The following is a 21,593-nucleotide window of genomic DNA, read 5'->3' as shown; positions in this document are numbered from 1 at the left end:
GAATTGTGGTGCTGGAGAAGACTCTTGAGAGTCCCTTGGACAGCAAGGAGATCAAACCAGTCAATCCTAAAGGATATCAACCCTGAATAGTCATTGGAAGGACTTATGCTGAAGCTGAAGCTCCAATACTTTGGCTACCTGATGCAAAGAGTCAACTCATTAGAAAACACCTGATGCTGGGAAAGATTGAAGGCAGGAAGAGAAGGGGATAACAGAAGACGAGGTGGTTGGCTGGTATCACTGACTCAATGGACATGAGTTTGAGCAAACTCCAGGAGATGGTGAAGGACAGGGAAGCCTGGTGTGCTACAGTTCATGGGGTTACAAGAGTTGGATGATTTAGCACCTGAACAACAACTTCTTCATCCACCTTATCAAGAAGGCCAAGATTTAATAAGGTCTGTTCATATATATACCAAGGGGGTCAATAAGGGTATTTGAATTAGAATTGATATATTCAAAATGGTTAAGCAGGTTCTTAATTATTTACAGCAAATGGTAAAATAAATGAAAATGAGTAAAGTTTATTTTTCTTTTCTGAACTCCCAGATTAGATACCTTAACTCCTAACAAAAACTGACCAGCAAGTTGTTTCCATTCATTTGGATGACTATGTTATTCAGACCCATCTTACTGATTAAAACAACTAAAATCTTGAATAAAATATAACAAGCATAATTTTGAAAGCAACGAAGAGCTGAAAGAGAGTAAGGAATTACTAGTCCAAAGTCTCATGAAAAACAGGAAGCTAGGCAGGTAAGCATAGTGCCAGGAAGAGGCACTTCCTCTTTTTCCTGGAGCTTCTTAATGAATTGCTCACAATGGTCATGGGGCACTCTTACTGTGCACACCTACTGAGGCATGTATGGCATCATTTATATCCATGGAGGCCCAAACTACACAAATTGGGCACAGCATCATCATCACATGATCTAATCTTGACTCAGAATAATGCCAGTCCATATTGAATGTGGAAGATTTTGATGTTCAATCTAAATTTGAAAGGATAGTTGGTATTTCTGTACCAAAGAAAATAAGAAATAATGGTGCACCATATACCTTTGTATTTCTTCATATTGGGGTTTTTGACTAGGCACGATAATAAGCAAGTACATGCAATAAGTACTCTGACCACATAAGTGATTTCCAAACCCTAAGAAATCAATAATCTCCTCACTTGGGAATATATTACACAAAAAATGGAAGATTAAAAAAAAATAGACAAATATCCTACTAATAACAGTCACACAGAAAGACATTCACATAAAGAACAGCCAGACCTGGGGGAAGCCATATACTTATGTGTCTAGGGGAGGGGAATGAGGGCCTAGGGTTAGACCAACCTATATTAAAACATGATAAAGCTGTCATAGTCAAAGCAATTTAGTATTAGTGTATGAATAATCAGACCAATAGGACAAAATATGAATTCCCAAAACAGGCAAGTGCATATAAAAACTAAGTATATAGTTAAGATGGCATCTCACATTATAGGGAATGAAGATAGAACTTTAAAGAAGCAATTTGTGACAACAACTGTTTTTTGTTGTTGTTTAGTCACTAAGTTGGGTCCAATTCTTTGTGACAATTGTATAGCTATTTTCAAAAAGATAAAATAGATCTCTATTTCCTGATAGAAATCAATGTAAAGTGTATACTATCACATATGAAGTATTCTTGTCCAAAAAATGTTAAAATTGAAAATAATTAAACCCTTAGAGCTGACTTCTAGTTACAGGGAATACAAGGGTTAGAGGAACAAGACAGATGAGAAAACAAATTTAGTAAATGGGATATTCTACAAGATAACTGGAAACAGATACAGTTTCTTCAATAAATTAGAGGTTTACTAAAAGAGGAGGAGGAAGGAGGATCAGCTTTATATTCCATGAGATTCAAGTGTCTTAACAGATACAGGGTGTAAACTTTGGTGTTTGACTTAAATAAACTATTAACAACTGTAAAAATATTAGTGATAAGTAAGAAAATTTTAAATTAAATTATACAATGGCATTGAAGTAATATAAAAAATGGTCTGTATTTTTAAGACATGCATATTTAAGTATGTAAGAACAAAATGATGTTGGAACTTGTTTTGAACTATTTCAGTCAGAAAAATAAAAACAAAAAGAAACAAGTGTAACAAAATCTTCATACTTGTTGGTGACAGGAATATGTGAGAAAGAATAATTATATTATGCTATTACTACTTTTGTATATGTTTGGAAATGTTTATTATGGCCCAAAGGTGGAAAGAACTCAAATGCCTATCAACTGATAAGCAGATAAAGAAAATATATATCCATACAATGGAATATTATTTTCCAACAAAAAGGAATGAAGCAGCATACTCATGTTCATAGCAGCATTATAAACAACTAGAATGTGGAAGCAACCCAGTGTTCACTGATGGATGAATGGATAAGCAGAATGTGGGATGCACCTACAGTGTAATATTACTGAGGCTTAAAAGGCAGGAAATTCCAACATATGCTATAACATAGGTGAACCTTGAGGACATTATGCCACATGAAATAAATCAGTCATTCCACTTATATGAAATCAGGGGGATAGAAAGTCATAGGGACAGAAACAGAATGGTGGCTGCTAGGGGCTGGGGATAAGGGGCAGTGGGGAGCTTTTGTTTAATGAATATAAAGTTTCAATTTGCAAAATGAAAAGAATTCTGGAGATGTATGATGGTAATGGTTGAAATTAAAAGACACCTAGATAGCATATTCAAAAGCAGAGACGTTACTTTGCCAACAAAGGTCCATCTAGTCAAGGCTATGGTTTTTCCAATAGTCATGTATGGATGTGAGAGTTGGACTATTAAGAAAGCGGAGCGCAGAAGAATTGATGCTTTTGAACTGTGGTATTGGAGAAGACTCTTGAGAGTCCCTTGGACTGCAAGAGATCCAACCTATCCATTCTAAAGATCAGTCCTGGGTGTTCATTGGACGGACTGATGCTAAAGCTGAAGCTCCAGTACTTTGGCCACCTGATGCAAAGAGCTGACTCATTTGAAAAGACCCTGATGCTGGGAGGAATTGGGGGCAGGAGGAGAAGAGGATGACAGAGGATGAGATGGCTGGATGGCATCACCGACTTGACGGACATGAGTTTGAGTGAACTCCAGGAGTTGGTGATGGACAGGGAGGCCTGGTGTGCTGCGATTCATGGGGTCACAAAGAGTTGGACACGACTGAGCGACTGAACTGAACTGAACTGGTGCTGGGAAAGATTGAAGGCAGGAGGAGAAGGAGATGACAGAGGATGAGATGGCTGGATGGCATCACTGACTCAGTGGACATGAGTTTGGGTAAACTCCAGGAGTTGGTGATGGACAAGGAGGCCTGGCATGCTGCAGTCCATGGGGTTGCAAAGAGTTGGACATGACTGAGCGACTGAACTGAACTGAACTGAATGGTTGTACAATAATATCAATGGACTTAATATCACTGAACTGTATACTTTAAAATGATTAAGATAGTAAATTTTATGTGTATTTTATCACAATAAAAATATTGGAAAAAAGGCAAAAAGTAAGAATGAATTAACTGATACATACTACAATACAGATAAACCTGTACATACTAAGTGAAATAAGCTAGTCACAAAACCCACAGATTTTACCATTTATTTGAAATGGTAAGGCAAATCTACAGAGACAGAATATAGATTAGTAATTACATAGGGCTTGTAGGGTGACAGCTAAAGGGCATGAGATTTCTTTTTGGGGTGATCTGGGTATTCACAAAGTCCTTTGATAACTTTACTAAGTATAATATAATTGTAGTTAGTCACAATAAAGTAAATTATAATCTCAAAAGGGACACCCACTGGCTCACATTAGAAGGACATGAGGGTAGAATGAGGAGATGACAGAAAATAAACTGAAAGAAAGTAAAAAACGTTATATTTTGTATATAAAATTGTTTTTCCATTTATGTCATTGAGAACTGAATAGACTGCAATGGATTATAAGCTTCCCTGAGAACATGAGCTCCTAAATGCAAGTAGATCAAACATTTCTTACAAGAATAGAAGACAGTTAAGTCTGTGTGGGATAACTATGGCCACACTGTGGTATTAATAATTGGTATGAAGAGTGTAACAGTAAGCAAATGGCTGAGGCGTCTGTCAGTGGGCTACTGTAAGTACCAGCCCCTAGCACTCTTTTTGTTTTTCTCTCACATTGAATAGAAACGTCTTTTATTTATTCTAATTCTTTCCTTAAATATTTATTATAATATGTGAAAGGTACTAAGACGAGGGAGGGATAAAGATGCAAAATCAAGATCCAGGTATGGTCTCTAGCAAAAGAAGCTCACATTTTATAGATGAATGGTATTCATTTGTAATACAATGAGTTAGAGTTGAGTGAAGGTTAACTCTCAGGATTCCAGCTTATATTACTAAGATAATAATGATGGTACTATAATAGTGAAAAAGTATGGAAATATGAGTCAAGTTAGGGTCCAGAGTTTCTCAATTACTGGACATGCTATTGGTATTATCTGTGGAACAATTCTTCAGTATGTTGAAAAGTCCCATTAATTGTAGAGCACTTAGTATCCCTGGCACTCATGCGTGCGTGCTCAGTCGTGTCCAACTCTTTGGGACCCTATGGACTGCAGCCTGCCCAACTCCTCTGTCCACGGGATTCTCCAGGCAAAAATACTGGAGTGGATAGCCATGCCCATCTCCAGGGGATCTTCCTCACCCAGGGATCAAACCCATGTCTCTTGCATCTCCTGCATTGGCAGACGGATTCTTTACCTCTGTGCTACCTGGGAAGTGCTCAGGGAATTTAATACTAATAGTACCCAATCTTAAAATCACCTGTGACAACCAAACATGCCCCCAATATATTTCTAAAAGCTCCATGTGGCTGCTTTCATAAAGTACCACACTGATAATTATGAACTGACAAAATCCATGATGTCTGAGGGACAGCATAGACATGTCCTATAGAAATTAAAATATACCAATTCAAAATTTGGGTGAGAAAATTGATCCAAAGATATAAATATGAACATTTTCAGGAATTATAGGGAAAATTAAGTTTTTTTGTGAGAGAGTGTTGAACAGAACGATAAACTGAAGACAACTGTTTTCTGCTCCCTGGGATTTATAGAAAAGAAGAAATAGGACTTACCTTTACATAATAAATTAATTCGTCTCAAGATCTACAAAATACCTTTTGGGTACTAAATGTCACTAATTTTAGAAATTCTCATACTCATATTTACAAACACAAATTCCTGTCAAAGGCACAGTTATTTCTAAAATACTCACCATTAGCTAGCAGGTTTTCTGTCAGTTTTTCCTTTTCCTTTTCTATGAGTTTAATCCTCATTTCCCCCAGAATGCTGTCCAAAGTACTCACGTTAACCTTCCCTCCTTAGGAAAGCAGTAGGAGTGGAAAATGACAAAAAACCAACGTTTCCAAGATATTAAAAATACATTCATGTCTGTGTATTACTAATTAGCTTGTGTTACTGATATAAAAAAGGGGAGAAAATATAATTCATGTCTCTGTACTATCATTTAACACTTTTAATAGGGCTATCAAGACTAATTTCCAATGTTCAGAAAAACTCAATAGGATAGCTAAATCTAGAACCTATTTCCTATTGCCTTTTCCTGGGGACAACCTGAAACAACAAAATGTGCCCAAAGCAGTTTAGCAGCTATTGCTGTAGACCACAGATCTCATCTTTCCCAACAATAACAAGGGGCCATTCTCCTTTGCTTTAACTCCCAGATCATTTCTGCTGAGTAACTGCTAATCCTTCACTTCAATGTTTGCTATGTAGACCTAGATTTGATTTTTCAATTAAAATGTTTTCATCTATTTCCACTCTCCTTGTCCCAATTTGTTCTCTTTTCCCTGACTTGTCTCTGGTCTTTTGTGGTCTTCAGAAACTTCAGCATTGTTTATGATTCACAGTGAAAGAAGTTGCTGATATAAGAAACTCAGCATAAGTCTTAAAGACAGAATTTATTTCTATTTAGAAATAGATTCTATGAGGTTTTAAAATGTCTTCTTGGTGCCAGATTAGTAGCTTTAGAGATTCACTTCAGCATTTCATAAGCCCAAGACCTCTTGAGTGGTTAACTGCTATATTAAATGCTCAGTTATTAATTTTCAGATTCTATTTCTGATTTTAAAGTTTTTTGCCTATGAGATTCAACCTGATGTTTTACAGAAAAGTATATAACTTGTTGATATAATCATCCCCTTCCCTTTAAGAAACTGAGAGGAATAAACCCAAAGTTTAGTGATTCTTAAATGTAACCAAAAACTATTAATTCCTGCATAATATGGTTATAGGTTTTAGTACAAAGACCATGGCTAAATAAATTATGTTCAAGTGTTTAAAAGATGTTCAGTAATAGAATAAAATCTCTTCCCTTGGCCACTCCACATAGAAAGTTTTAAAAGAAGTTGATGAACTGCTTAGTGAAACACAGCAATGGGGAAAACAAATTTCATGCTTCTACCCAATAAGCATGATTTTTTTTTTTTTTTTTTTGCTGACACCCAGAGAAATTTTTCTTTTTCTGAGTAAATTTCTTAGCAATTACTACTTTTTTGTTTCTTAATCACTCTTCAGACTAGACAGTACTTATTTTCTTCTTTTCCATAAACTTTCAACAAATTATGATGTGTTCTAACATGTAATGCAGATTATCTGCCAAAGTACAGATGGACTAAAAGAAGCATAAGCATGCCATCAAAATATTAGAAGGGTGCAGCTATCAAGATTCAATATCCTATTCTTTTTTTTTTTTTTGCTTATCTTTAAAGGCCTTCATACCATCAATCATCCTATTCTGATTGATCTTTCCATGGGCTTTAAGAAATATACTAATCAAAATCTCACAAAAGTGATAAAAAGACTCATTAAGCAGTATAGAAGCCACCATTTCACAAAGTCAGAACTTACATTTCCCTACAAAGTACAAATTTACTCTCAATAATTTTTTATAAAATATGAAATGGAGTAAACTGTTAAGAAGGCCCCTATTGCCTGGACTCCAGCATGCAGAAGCCCTTTCCCCATTTATTTTTTGTAACGTCTCATTTATTTTCATTCCAATACTTTTCAGTGCCTTACTTTTCCCCCTTAATTCTCATTTTAAACTTTAGGACTTATAATGGATTAAAAAAATAGGAACCAGTATTTTTCATCAATGGTCACGGGATTTATAACTAGAGTCTACTGATTCCCAAACTAAAAATGAGATGACAGAGTTGGTATTTCTTCTTAAGATAAAACAATATTGCCTTCTAAAGGTTTTTTGGACAGTTTTTGTTTTCCACCTAGATAGGAAGCAGAATAGTTACAGAAATTCTTACCATTAATTGGCACATTGTTCACCAACTCATGTTTCTTTTCTTTGAGTTCTACTCCCATATTTCCAGGAACTTTTTTCATGTCATTGACAACCTCTCCTTCAAAGCAAAAGAAATGGAGACTTATGGTATTATTGTGAATGATGCCATGATTTGATATAATGTATAATATCATATATGATACGAATCGCCAGTCCAGGTTCGATGCATGATACTGGATGCTTGGGGCTGGAGCACTGAGACGACCCAGAGGGATGGTACGGGGAGGGAGGTGGGAGGTAGGTTCAGAATGGGGAACACATGTATACCTGTGGCGGATTCATGTTGATGTATGGCAAAACCAATACAATATTGTAAAGTAATTAACCTCCAATTAAAATAAATAAATTTATATTTTTAAAAAAGACTGTCTTCGCAGCATTACAATCAACCGCAGGATAAACAGGTACCTGACCTAACAAATAGGCCATTGGCAGTTCAGATAAAGACTTTCTTGTTAATTCTAGTATAATCTCTGCATGATAATCAAGGCAACAAAACAAGCAATTATGAGAATAACATTGCAGTAAATTAGGATGATATAGATTGCTGATATAAAATAAGTTTTATTAGCAAGTACTAGATTTATTATGAGTTCAACTCTAATTTTACCAAAACTTTTCTTCACCATTTGCTGTGTTGAACTAGAATTCAGCTTTCCCATCATATAAGAGAAGATATGCTAATTACTGGCAAGGAGTCCAGATAATGACTTTGGAAACAACAAAGTACAGTGAAGTTTTATTGCTAAAAGTTCTAATATTTCAGTATCTAACTCTAGGCATTTATACTTTTTTTTAAGGAGTATGTGAGTAATAGATTTTAAAAGCCCATAAAATCATAATGTGGAAAGAGCATTTAATTATAATTTAGTGGAAAGAATTCAGTTCTCAGCTTGTTAGTAGCATCTTCCTCTTTCCTTTAAATTCATTAATTATTTTATCTGTGCTGGGTCTTCATTGTTATCGTGGGATTTCTTTAGCTGTGGTGAGCAGGAGCTACTCTTCACTGCGGTGCGCCAGCTCTAGGGCACAGAACTTCAGTAGCTGCAGCTTCCCGGCTCTAGAGCACAGGTTCAGAAATTGTGCCACATGGGCTTAGTTGCCACATGACATGTGGGATCTTCTCAGACCAGGGATAGAATCTGTGTCTCACATATTGGCAGGCAAATTCTTTACCACTAAGCCACCATGGAACCCCTTCCTCTTTGTTTAAATTTATTTTTTATTGAAGTATAGTTGAATATCAATGTTGTGTTCATTACTGCTGTAAAGCAAAGTCAGTCAGTAATAATATATATATGTGTATATATATATTTCATATTCTTTTTCACTGTGGCTTATTACAGGATGTTGAATATATTCCCCAAGCTATACAGCCATATCTTGGCTATTGTAAATAGTGCTGCTACAAACACAGGGATGCCCATATCTTTTTGAATTAAAGCTTTGTCTGGAAATATGCCCAGGAGTGGGATTGATAGATCATATGGTAATTTTATTTCTAGTTTTCTGAGGAACCTGCATACTATTTTCCACAGTGGCAACACAAACTTACATTCCTACCAACAGTGTAGGAGGGTTCCCTTCTCTCCACAACCTCTCCACCATTTGTTATTTGTAGACTTTTAATGATAGCCATTCTGACTGGTGTGAGGTGGTACCTCAATGAGGTTTTGATTCACAATTCTCTAATAATTAGCAATGTTGAGCATCTTTTCACGTGCCTGTTGACCATGTGCATGTCTTCTTTTGGGAAATGTCTCTTTAGGTCTTCTGCCCATTTTTTTTATTGGGTTGCCTATTTCTTTGCTATTGAGTTGTATGAGCTATTGTTATATTTTGGAAATTAAGCCATTGTCAATCACATCATTTGCAAATATTTTCTCCCATTCTGTAGGTTGTCTTTTTGTTTATTGTTTCCTTTGCTGTGCAAGAGCTTGTAAGTTTGATTAGATCCCATTTGTTTATTTTCATTTTTATTTCTATTGCCTTGGGAGACTGATACAGGAAAATATGGGTACATTCATGTCAGAGAATGTTTTGCCTATGTTCTCTTCTGGTATTTTATGGTGTCATGTCTTATATTTAAGTCTTTAAGTCATTTTGAGTTAATTATTGTGTATGGTGAGAGGGTGTGTGCTGACTTCATTGGTTTACAAGCAGTTGTCCAACTTTCCAAACACATTTTACTGAAAAGACTATCTTTCTCCCATTATATATTCTTGTGTCCTTTGTCAAAGATTATTTGACTGTAGGTGTATGGATTTCTGGGCTCTCTATTTTGTTCCATTGATTCACATGTTTGTTTCTGTGCCAATACCACACTGCTTTGATTACTGTAGCTTTGCAGTATTGTCTGAATTCTCTACTTCTAATTCAGTGTCTACTAGTACATGAAGAATTGTGATATAGTAGATATTAAGCTGCTTGGGTCAAGGACTATGGTTGTTTTTACTTGCTATTGTATCTCTAGCACTTAGCAGAACATCCAATATGTGATGCTTAGTAATATTTATTGAATGAATAAATGGTAAAAACAAAAGTACCAATTTTAATATCAGTCAGTCAATCAGTCATTTCAGTCACTCAGTCATGTCTGACTCCTTGCAACCCCATGGACTGCAGCACGCCAGGCCTCTCTGTCCATTACCAACTCCCAGAGTTTACTCAAACTCATGTCCATTGAATCGGTGATGCCATCCAACCATCTCATCCTCTGTCATCCCCTTCTGCTCCCACCTTCAATCTTTCCCAGCATCAGGGCCTTTTCAAATGAGTCAGTTCTTTGCATCAGGTATTGGAGTTTTAGCTTCAGCATGAGTCCTTCCAATGAATAGCCAGGACTGATTTCCTGAATGAATATTCAGGACTTGTTGGATCTCCTTGCAGTCCAAGTGACTCTCAAGAGTCTTCTCCAACACCACAGTTCAAAACCATCAATTCTTCAGCACTCAGTTTTTTTTTTTATAGTCTAAATCTCACATCCATATGTGACTACTGGAAAAACCATAGCTTTGACTAGATGGACCTTTGTTGGCAAAGTAACGTCTGCTTTTTAGTATGCTGTCTAGGTTGGTCATAGCTTTTCTTCCAAAGAGCAAGCATCTTTTAATTTAATGGCTGCAATCACCATCTGCAGTGATTTTGGAGCCCCCCAAAATAAATTCTGTCACTGTTTCCACTGTTTCCCATCTATTTCCCATGAAGTGATGGGACCAGATGCCATGATCTTTGTTTTCTGAATGTTGAGCTTTAAGCCAACTTTTTCACTCTCCTCTTTCACTTTTATCAAGAGGCTCTTTAGTTCTTCACTTTCTGCCATAAGGGTGGTGTCATCTGCATATCTGAGGTTATTGATATTTCTCCTGCTAATGTTGATTCCAGCTTGTGCTTCTTCCAGCCCAACGTTCCTCATGATGTACTCTGCATAGAAGTTAAATAAGCAGGGTGACAATGTACAGCCTTGATGTACTCCTTTTCCTATTTGGAACCAGTCTGTTGCTCCATGTCCAGTTCTAACTGTTGCTTCCTGAACTGCATATAGGTTTCTCAAGAGGCAGGTCAGGTGGTCTGGTATTCCCATGTCTTTCAGAATTTTCCATAGTTTATTGTGATCCACACAGTCAAAGGCTTTGGTATAGTCAATAAAGCAGAAATAATGTTTTTCTGGAACTCTCTTGCTTTTTCTATGATCCAACAGATGTTGGCAATTTGATTTCTGGTTTCTCTGCCTTTTCTAAATCCAGCTTGAACATCTGGAAGTTCATGGTTCACGTACTGTTGAAGCCTGGCTTTGAGAATTTTGAGCATTACTTTATTAGCATGTGAGATGAGTTCAATTGTGCGGTAGTTTGAGCATTCTTTGGCATTACCTTTCCTAGGGAAATTTTAATATGTTAAGAGGAAAAAAATCATTCTTATTTAAGCCAAATAAGTACTATCAAAAATATCAGCCCCAAACCCCAAATTCTTACTAGGGCACAATGATATCTAAGGCACTTACCATCAACTGGTATATATGGAGTTAGGTCAGTAGGTTCGTCAGCTGTGAGTTTGACTGCCATGTTTCCAAGAATAGCATCAAGATCCTGAACATCAACTTGCAATCCTTAAAAAGATAAAGATGTGAGGAATTGATATAAAACTCAGAATATAATAAATATTAATGCCTATGTACTATGGTTATTAATTTCATCATAAAATAGAGGTCAAGGACATTTAAGTGTTTAAAGAAGATCATTAATGAACTAAAACTAATCTATTAATTTATATAACACAATCTGCTTTTTGTGAAAGCAGATTGAGAAAACACGCAGGTTAATTTTAGCAGAAAAAAAACAAACATAACAGTTTTTATGTTCAGTTTGGTCACTGTATTTCACTACATGCTATGCTTAGTCACTCAGTCATGTCTGACTCTTTGCGACCCCATGGACTGTAGCCCTCCTGGCTCCTCTGTCCACTGGGATTCTCCAGGCAAGAATAATGGAGTGGGTTGCCATGCTCTCTTCCAGGGAATCTTCCCAACACAGGGATTGAACCCAGGTCTCTTGCATTGCAAGTGGATTCTTTTACCATCTGAGCCACCAGGGAAGCCCAAGACTATTGGAGTGGGTAACCTATACCTTCTCCAGAGGATCTTCCCAACCCAGGAATTGAACCAGGGTCTCCTGTATTGCAGGTGGATTCTTTACCAACTAAGCTACCAGGGAAGCACATCTCAATATATAATAGCCTTAAATTTTAATATATCCACAGCCAAAATTGAGGCAAACCTAAATTGTTAGAACATCTCTTTAAAATAAAACAGGAGATTATTTAATCAATATGAACAGTAGTGTAAATCCTGACAGTGTTTTTTTTTTCTTTTTGTAATTCAAGTGCACTCGCTTCAAAGATGGTTTGAATGAATACATTGACTGTCACACACCTCACAGCACTGAAGCGCCTTTGTTTTAGAGATCTTGGCTGATTTAGATTCCAATCATTTGAACCACTTATTCTCTTTAAACTTCCACTCTTATGTTCTAAATTCACCAGTAAAGAGTGAGAACACAAAACACTAGGCTCCCACCCTCAACCTTAATAAAAGTGGAACTCCAGGCTCATACACGCACTCTCTCTCCTTGCAACCTCACTATGTGACCCCAGATGTACTGAGTAATTTTCTGGTCATGTAAGTAATAAGCCTTTATTTTTCCAAAGTTTCCTGATGATTTATATTCAAGGGTATCTGGCAATTGTAACAATAATCACAAGGGCCAATCCAATCACAGCACTGGTTATTGATAGGCTCAGACTGGCACAAAACACATATACATGTATTAAAAGTAATTATGGAAATATATATATATACACATATATATGAATGACAGCAAGCAATATTTAATGACAAGAAAAAGACAAGAGTGACACACAACAGTCTCAATCTGAATTTTCAATTTGTATCTCACTCACCTTTTGTAGCTTTCACACAGTTCAACAACCTATTCTTATATATTTTTCCATCAGATGTAGCTGTAAGAAAATAACATAATTTAGGTCATAGGAAAAAGAACTAGATATACTAAAGCAATACTAAATATCCAAGTACAGTAATATAAACCATAAAATAATTTGCTCCTAAAATTTACCTAATAATAAATAATATTTATTAATTTATTATTATTATTAATAATTAGAGCAAAAAATAATTTGCTCCTAAAATTTATCTTCTAGAAATGATAAAACTAAATGTAAGAAAAATTCTTATTATGGTAAATCTATCAATTCTTTAGCACCTGAGAAAATTATTAATACCTACTATGCTAAAGCAAAAATTTGGAAAACTCAGTAGTGGCCACAGGACTGGAAAAGGTCAGTTTTCATTCCAATCCCAAAGAAAGGCAATTCCAAAGAATGTTCAAACTACTGCATAATTGCACTCATCTCACATGCTAGTGAAGTAATGCTCAAAATTCTCAAAGCCAGGCTTCAGCAATACATGAACCGTGAACTTCCAGGTGTTCAAGCTGGTTTTAGAAAAGGCAGAGGAACCAGAAATCAAATTGCCAACGTCTGCTGGATCATCGAAAAAGCAAGAGAGTTCCAGAAAAACATTATTTCTGCTTTATTGACTATGCCAAAGCCTTTGACTGTGCAGATCGCAATAAACTGTGGAAAATTCTGAAAGAGATGGGAATACCAGACCACCTGACCTGCCTCCTGAGAAACTTATATGCAGTTCAGGAAGCAACAGTTAGAACTGGACATGGAATAACAGACTGGTTCCAAATAGGAAAAGGAGTAAGTCAAGACTGTATATTGTCACCTTGCTTATTTAACGTATATGCAGAGCACATCATGAGAAATGCTGGGCTGGAAGAAGCACAAGCTGAAATCAAGATTGCAGGGAGAAACATTGATAACCTCAGACATGCAGATGACACTACCCTTATGGCAGAAAGTGAAGAAGAACTAAAGAGCCTCTTGATAAAAGTGAAAGAGGAGAGTGAAAAAGTTGGCTTAAAGCTCAACATTCAGAAAACTAAGATCATGGCATCTGGTCCCATCACTTCATGGGAAATAGATGGGGAAACAGTGGAAACAGTGGCTGACTATTTTTCTGGGCTCCAGAATCACTGCAGATGGTGAAATTGCAGCCATGAAATTAAAAGATGCTTACTCCTTGGAAGGAAAGTTATGACCAACCTAGACAGCATATTAAAAAGCAGACATTACTTTGTTGACAAAGGTCCATCTAGTCAAGGCTATGGTTTTTCCAGTAGTCATCTACGTATGTGAGAGTTGGACTATAAAGAAAGCTGAGCACCGAAGAATTGATGGTTTTGAATTGTGGTGTTGGAGAAGACTCTTGAGAGTCCCTTGGACTGCAAGGAGATCCAACCAGTCCATCCTAAAGGAGATCAGTCCTGGGTGTTCATTTGAAGGACTGATGTTGAAGCTGAAACTCCAATACTTTGGCCACCTGATGCAAAGAGCTGACTCATTGGAAAAGACTCTGATGCTGGGAAAGATTGAGGGCAGGAGAAGGGGACAACAGAGGATGAGATGGCTGGATGGCACCACCGACTCAATGGACATGAGTTTGGGTAAACTCTGGGAGTTGGTGATGGAGGCCTGACGTGCTGCAGTTCATGGGGTCACAAAGAGTCGGACACGACTGAGCAATTGAACTGAGCTGATGCTAAAGCAAAAACATTTCCTTATTTTATATTTTTTCTAACTCTCTTTTTTTCCCTCTACTAGTATAGTTTTATATCTCTCCTCCTCCTTCTCCTATTTTCTATCAGCATCTCAGTGGAATGAAAGATAACTATCAACATTCCTCAGTCCTGATGTCAAGACTTAGAATTGATTGGGCTATTGATATATTTTAAATGACAATTTATAAATTCTTAAATAGTCAATATATTATCTCTAAAATTTGGATATGTTTAATTATCTCTAATTTATAATTTATCTATAATAAACCTGGGGTATTGGATAAAATGGTTTTTTAAGGATATCATTATCTCCTCAAAAGCCAACTATTGCTTGAAAAACTGAATAACTTTTTTGATGACTATACTAACTCTCTTAAAGGTAATATTAACTCTCCTGAAATCTATGCTGATATTTGAAATACTCACCATAAACTGGAAGTAAATTCACTAGCTCCAAGTGTTCTTTAGGTGTGGGCTCTATTCCCATATTTTGCATGACATTATCCAAGTCACTGAGGTCAACTTCTCCTCCTTCAAAAGAAGTAGAGAAAGATGAGATTTTTTTAAACATTATAATTTCAAATTGTGAAAGTAAAATAAGGCATAATGACACCTGCTAAACAATAAGCAGTCAATTGCAGATACAGAGAATGAACAGTATTTCTTTAACTCTAGCAAAAGAGACATTGCCATAATGGTGGTTATAAAATAATAATTCATACAATCAATAAGGCTTATACAATTTTTAAATTATTATAATAATAAAGATGATGGGTACAAATAACTGTGCAGTATACAGTATGGAATTAAGCTACAAATCAAGGGCAAAAGATATTAGAAAACTCCCATACGTTTGGAAATTAAAGAACATTTTTCTAAATAAATCATATGTCAAAAATCACACTAGAATTTAGAACATATTTTGAATTAAATAACAATAATAATAGTACATATAAAACTTGTGGGATAAAGTAAAGGTGTGCTGAGAAGGAAATTTATAAACTTAAATGTATACAGTAGAAAAGATGAAAAGATTAATAATCTAAGATTCTACTTCAAAGAGTTAGAACAACAACTTAAACCCCTCAAAAGTAGAAAAAAATAAATAAGAAAGAGAAGGAATTATTGAAATGGAAAACAAACTCTAAATAAGAGCAATACAACCAAAACCTGGGTTTTGGAAAGACTTACAAAAGTGATAAATACCTGTACTAATATTAACAAAGGAAAGAAGAGAAAATATAAATAGTGAATATTTCTAAAGACAAAGGGGAAATCACTACAGATTCTACAGATGTTAAAAAGATAATGAGTATATTATGACCAATATATAACTGATTTGAATATTTAGAAGGGACAAAGTCCTAGAAAAACACAACTTAGTAATGATGCAAGAGGAATATAAAATCTTGATAGCCTTATATCTACTAAGATAACTAAACTGGCAGTTTAAAATCTTACCCACATAAAAATCTCCAGTCCTAGAGTGTTTCATCTGTGAATGATGCAATTAAATACAAACTTTTCCAGAGAATTTCTAACTCCACTTAGCAAAAATCCTAAACAAAATATATACACATACACACACATGCTATGCTATGCTAAGTCTCTTCAGTCGTGTTCGACTCTGTGCGACCCCATAGACGGAAGCCCACCAGGCTGCCCCATCCCTGGGATTCTCCAGGCAAGAACACTGGAGTGGGTTGCCATTTCCTTCTCCAATGCATTAAAGTGAAAAGTGAAAGTGAAGTCGCTCAGTCGTGCCGGACTCTTAGCAACCCCATGGACTGCAGCCCACCAGGCTCCTCCATCTGTGGGATTTTCCAGGCAAGAGTACTGGAGTGGGGTGCCATTGCCTTCTCTGATACACACACATATACAGGCACAAATTGGAGAAGGAGATGACAATCCACTCCAGTACTTTTGCCTGGAGAATCCCATGGACAAAGGAGCCTAACGGGCTACAATCCATGGGGTTGCAAAGAGTCGGACCCCAACTAACACACAGACACAAATACAGATAAAATCACCTCCATTTCTATATGTCAACGACTAGGATATTAAATAAGAAAAATATATATCACTTTCAATTACATAAAAAAACTATAAAACACCTAGGAATAACTCTAACAAAGGAGAGAAATTAAGTTGACCTAAATAAATATAACATTTTCTACTAAGTCACTTCAGTCGTATCCGACTCTGTGCGACCCCATAGACGGCAGCCCACCAGGCTCCCCCGTCCCTGGGATTCACCAGGCAAGAACACTGGAGTGGGTTGCCATTTCCTTCTCCAATGCATGAAAGTGAAAAGTGAAAGTGAAGTCGCTCAGTCGTTTCCGACTCTTAGCGACCCCATGGACTACAGCCTACCAGGCTACTCTGTCCATGGGATTTTTCCAGGCAAGAGTACTGGAGTGGGGTGCCATTGCCTTCTCTGATAACATTTTTAGTGATGTGCTATTACCTTGAACTATTTTCAGTGATGTACTACTAGCTTGAAGTGGCTCATAAGGGCCAATTGTTAAAAATTTAGGAATTTTGTGAGTTAGTTTTCTTTTTTTGATTTTCTACACTGCTGTATTATTTATTTTTAATTTACTTTGTAATTAAAGGAAAATTGCTTTACAATGCTATGTGAGCTAGTGTTTAAATAGTAGCTTGAAATTGGCCAGGGTGAAAGTATTTATACTATGTGCTTAGTCGGCTTCCCTGGTAGCTCAAATGGTAAAGAATCCACCTCCAAGGCGGAAGACCTGGGTTCAGTCCCTGGGTTAGGAAGATCCTCTGGAGGAGGGCATGGCAGCCCATTCCAGTATTCCTGCCAGGAGAATCCCCATGGACAGAGAAGCCTGGTGGGTTATAGTCCATTTACACTATGGAAAGTAAAATATGCTACAAATCAGGTGTTGTTTTTTCCAGAGAGTCATTTCACCAGCACACCACTGATTTTCCTAAGTCAGAAAACTTAACATTGCATAGATGTTAATTCTGTGTAAATTGATCTAGATTCAAATAAAACACTAGCAGGATTTGCAGGGGCAATTAAAAGCTGATTCTAAAATTTATACAGACATGCAAGTGACCAAGAATAACCAAGACAATCTTTATAAAGTAAAGCAAATTTGGAGGACTTACACTTCGGACATTAAGACATATTAAAGCTATATTAAGTGTATAGTATACTGGTACAAGGACAAATAGACCAAAGAAAAAATCCAGAATCAGCAACACTTTGTGGTCTTTAATTTATGAAGAAGTTTGCCTTATATTGCAGTGGGGAAAAGGATCATCTTGTCAATGAATGGTGCTGAGTATATATTTAGAAAAAAGCAAATAATGACCCTTATCCCATTGCACAGAAAAATCAATTCTAAGAGGATTATAGGAGAAAATGTGAAAAAAAGTAATAAAGCTCCCAGAAGATAAAATAGGAAAATGTTTGACCCTGGTGCATACAAGGATTTCTTAAATACGCCCCTAAACTCTCTAACTACAAAAGATTGATTAATTGATTCAACTACACATAAAATAGAAACTTCTGTTCATCAAAAGATATAAGTGAAAATGTAATTCATACAGTGAGACATTTACAATTTATATAATCTATAGTGGATTTGTATCCAGAATACATTAAAAACTATAGGTAAAATGCAGGACATAAAAAATTTAATAACTAAAAGAGAGGCATCCAAGCAGACAAATAGACAACAGATATGAACAGAAACTTTACAAAAGAAGTTATCAAAATAAACATGGGAATAAGGCATTAACCAATAAACATGAAAAAGGTGCTCAATATCATTAATCCTCAAGGAAATGCAAGTAATAACCACGGTGGGACACTGCCATGTACTCACCAGAATAGTTACATGGAAAGGACAGACTGTATCAAATATTAGCAGGAATGTAAAGCAATTGGAACTCTCATACACTGCTGGTTGGAGTGTAAAATGGTACAACTACTTAAGAAAATCAATGGACAATATCTAATAAAGTATACACAATCCTATCTTATGACAAAGCAATTTCATTTAGGTATCTGGCCACAGAATTGTGCACATGTGTTCAGCAAGAGGTATATACAAGAATATTAATAGCAATAATAAATTATTTGCAATGGCTCTAGACTGGAAATGTCCTTTAAGAGTATATTAAATAGATCTTTTTGGTATACTCATGCAATGGAATATTACACAGAACTGCATTCAGGTACAATGAATTAATTAGAAGTCATTTCACCTACCAAAGTAAGTTTTTTCTCTAAATATCTCTACTTGCTTGTAATTTAGTGCATTTTATAACTACAGCAGTGAAAAGTACAAACCACTGCCACATGCAACAATATGGATAAATCTCAGAGAAAAACATTTACTATAATGCTGAATGAAAGAAGGCAGTGAAATAGATATAGAAATAAATATAGTAGAATATAAATCATATAGTTCCATCTAAAGTTCAAATACAGATGAAACTAACCTGTGATCCTAGAATAAAGGATTTAATAACCTCTAGAAAGTATCAAAGTAGAAAGTATGAAGGAAGTGGCTATAGGGGATCTTCTGGATTATTGATCTATTTATTTCTTGATTCAGGGTGACACGGATAAGTTCATTTTGCAATAATTCTTAAGCTAGATAAATATGATTTTATAAAACAGTAATTACACACATCATACTTCAGCAAAATATTTGTCATAGAAAAAATATAGTTTCCTGTCAAGAATTAGTATCTTAAATTTATAGTAACATCTCACTAACCTGTAATAACTTGTACTGTATCCATCAGCGTTTTCAGATCAGTCTTCCCTTGAGCTATTAAATAAGTAAGGCATAACTGATATAGAAAGCAAATTCATAAAAAAAGATTTGCAAATAATATTCCAGAAGCTAGCTAAATTTTGTTACTCCAAAATTCACATTATCCACTGGGTTCATTTTAATGCATACTTCTTAGTTTTCAGAGATTGATTCTATCTTAGTAAGCTGGCCCTTGACCCTTGGACTATAAAGTTCAGCCCAGAGTAAAATATGCTTTCACTAGGCAAATAACCTTATAAGCATGACAGGAATACCAGCCATGCAAGTTTATTCCCTGAAGATTCTAAACTCTGGTAATGCTATAAATTGTAAGCATGGACTGCTGGTCAAAAAAAGTTCGTATTTTTATCTCCAGTCTATTCCTAACTGATCTCTCTTGTCACTCAGAATTGCTGCTGACAAATGGTAACACTATACTAGAGGTAAATATTCATGACCTAACCAAAAGCAGTTATTTGTTTTCTTTAGGAATCATTTAGTCATTTTACTCAGTTATTTATCCAGTCATTTACTGAATTATTCGTCCATCTCTCAATCAACTTTTATGGAATGCCAATTTATATGTCAGGTACTCTGCTAAGTACTGGCTATAGAAAGATGAATGGTAAGCCCTTTTCTGAAGGTAAATAGTACTTCTTTTCCTAAAGCTCACATTAAAGTTACCAGATAGCAAATAAATATAAACATATTATTACAATACAGTGTAGCAAGAACAATGAAAAAATATATGTACAGTGATTATGAAAACAGAGATGAGGTATTTAATACATCCTGGGCAATTAAGGAAAAGCTTTTTGGAAAAGGTGGCTCTCAACTCTAATATGCAAGGAGGAGGAGTTAGTCAGAAAAAGGGGGAAAAGAGGCCCTCTGAATACTGGGGAATACATTAACAAAGCAAAATTGTGATGAAAAACATGATATATGTCTGTCTGGAATAAAAGTTCAACGTTTGAGGGTAAAATACTAGACCAGATAAGTAAAAGTGAAGTGAAATTGCTCAGTCGTGTCTGACTCTGCGACCCCATGGACAGTAGCCTACCAGGCTCCGCAGTCCATGGGATTTTCCAGACTAGACAGATAAGCAGGGCCCAAATCATGAAGTTACTTACTTGTTTACCATATGAAGGCACGTGAGACATTTCCTAGTACATTACTGAAAACCAATAAATGATTTTAAATTGAGGCATAATATCATTATATTTGCATTTTATATGGATCACTGTGAAGGCTACATTTTGGAAGCCACTGTAGTATGCGAAATCAGAAAAAAAAAAAAGGACCTAAAATATGGCCATGGTAGCGAGAACAGAGACATGTTGAAGAAATTAAATACGGAATTTTTTCAGCATTTTGTTATGAAAATTTCTAAACATACAGCACAGTTGAAAAAACTGTGCAATGAATGTTCACCACCTAGATTCTGCTATTAACATTTTACTATACTTGGTTTGTCACATAACCATCCATCTATTCATCTATGTATGGTATTTTTGAAATTTAGGTTTATGGTATGGACCTAACAGAAGCAGAAGATATTAAGAAGAGGTGTAAGAATACACAGAACTGTACAAAAAAGAGCTTCACGACCCAGATAATCACGATGGTGTGATCACTCACCTAGAGCCAGACATCCTGGAATGTGAAGTCAAGTGGCCTTAGAAAGCATCACTATGAACAAAGCTAGTGGAGGTGATGGAATTCCAGTGGAGCTATTTCAAATCCTGAATGATGCTGTGAAAGTGCTACACTCAATATGCCAGCAAATTTGGAAAACTCAGCAGTGGCCACAGGACTGGGAAAGGTCAGTTTTCATTCCAATCCCAAAGAAAGGCAATGCCAAAGAATGCTCAAAGTACCACACAATTGCACTCATCTCACATGCTAGTAAAGTAATGCTCAAAATTCTCCAAGCCAGGCTTCAGCAATACGTAAACCGTGAACTTCCAGGTGTTCAAGCTGGTTTTAGAAAAGGCAAAGGAACTAGAGATCAAATTCCAACATCCACTGGATCATCAAAAAAGCAAGAGAGTTCCAGAAAAGCATCTATTTCTGCTTTATTGACTATGCCAAAGCCTTTGACTGTGTGGATCGCAATAAACTATGGAAAATTCTGAAAGAGATGGAAACACCAGACCACCTGACCTGCCTCTTGAGAAACCTA

The 21,593-nt window shown here is 36.0% G+C and overlaps 1 protein-coding gene across 1 annotated transcript in view; it reads right to left on the bottom strand.

Moving 5' to 3' along the window:
* EFCAB13 (EF-hand calcium binding domain 13) overlaps window positions 1-21,593 on the bottom strand; it is a 210,438-nt gene that overhangs the window by 29,576 nt on the left and 159,269 nt on the right. The window contains exons 30-35 of the mRNA XM_059878370.1: window positions 19,373-19,426; window positions 15,039-15,143; window positions 12,865-12,924; window positions 11,411-11,515; window positions 7,370-7,465; window positions 5,302-5,406 (exon numbers count right to left, since the gene is read on the bottom strand). Of these exons, the coding sequence (XP_059734353.1) occupies window positions 5,302-5,406; window positions 7,370-7,465; window positions 11,411-11,515; window positions 12,865-12,924; window positions 15,039-15,143; window positions 19,373-19,426 (525 nt within the window). The remainder of the gene's footprint in view (window positions 1-5,301; window positions 5,407-7,369; window positions 7,466-11,410; window positions 11,516-12,864; window positions 12,925-15,038; window positions 15,144-19,372; window positions 19,427-21,593) is intronic.

Source organism: Bos taurus, chromosome 19 (genome assembly GCF_002263795.3).
Source record: "Bos taurus isolate L1 Dominette 01449 registration number 42190680 breed Hereford chromosome 19, ARS-UCD2.0, whole genome shotgun sequence".
Taxonomy (NCBI): domain Eukaryota; kingdom Metazoa; phylum Chordata; class Mammalia; order Artiodactyla; family Bovidae; genus Bos; species Bos taurus.
This window is presented reverse-complemented; position numbering and strand designations above follow the sequence as displayed.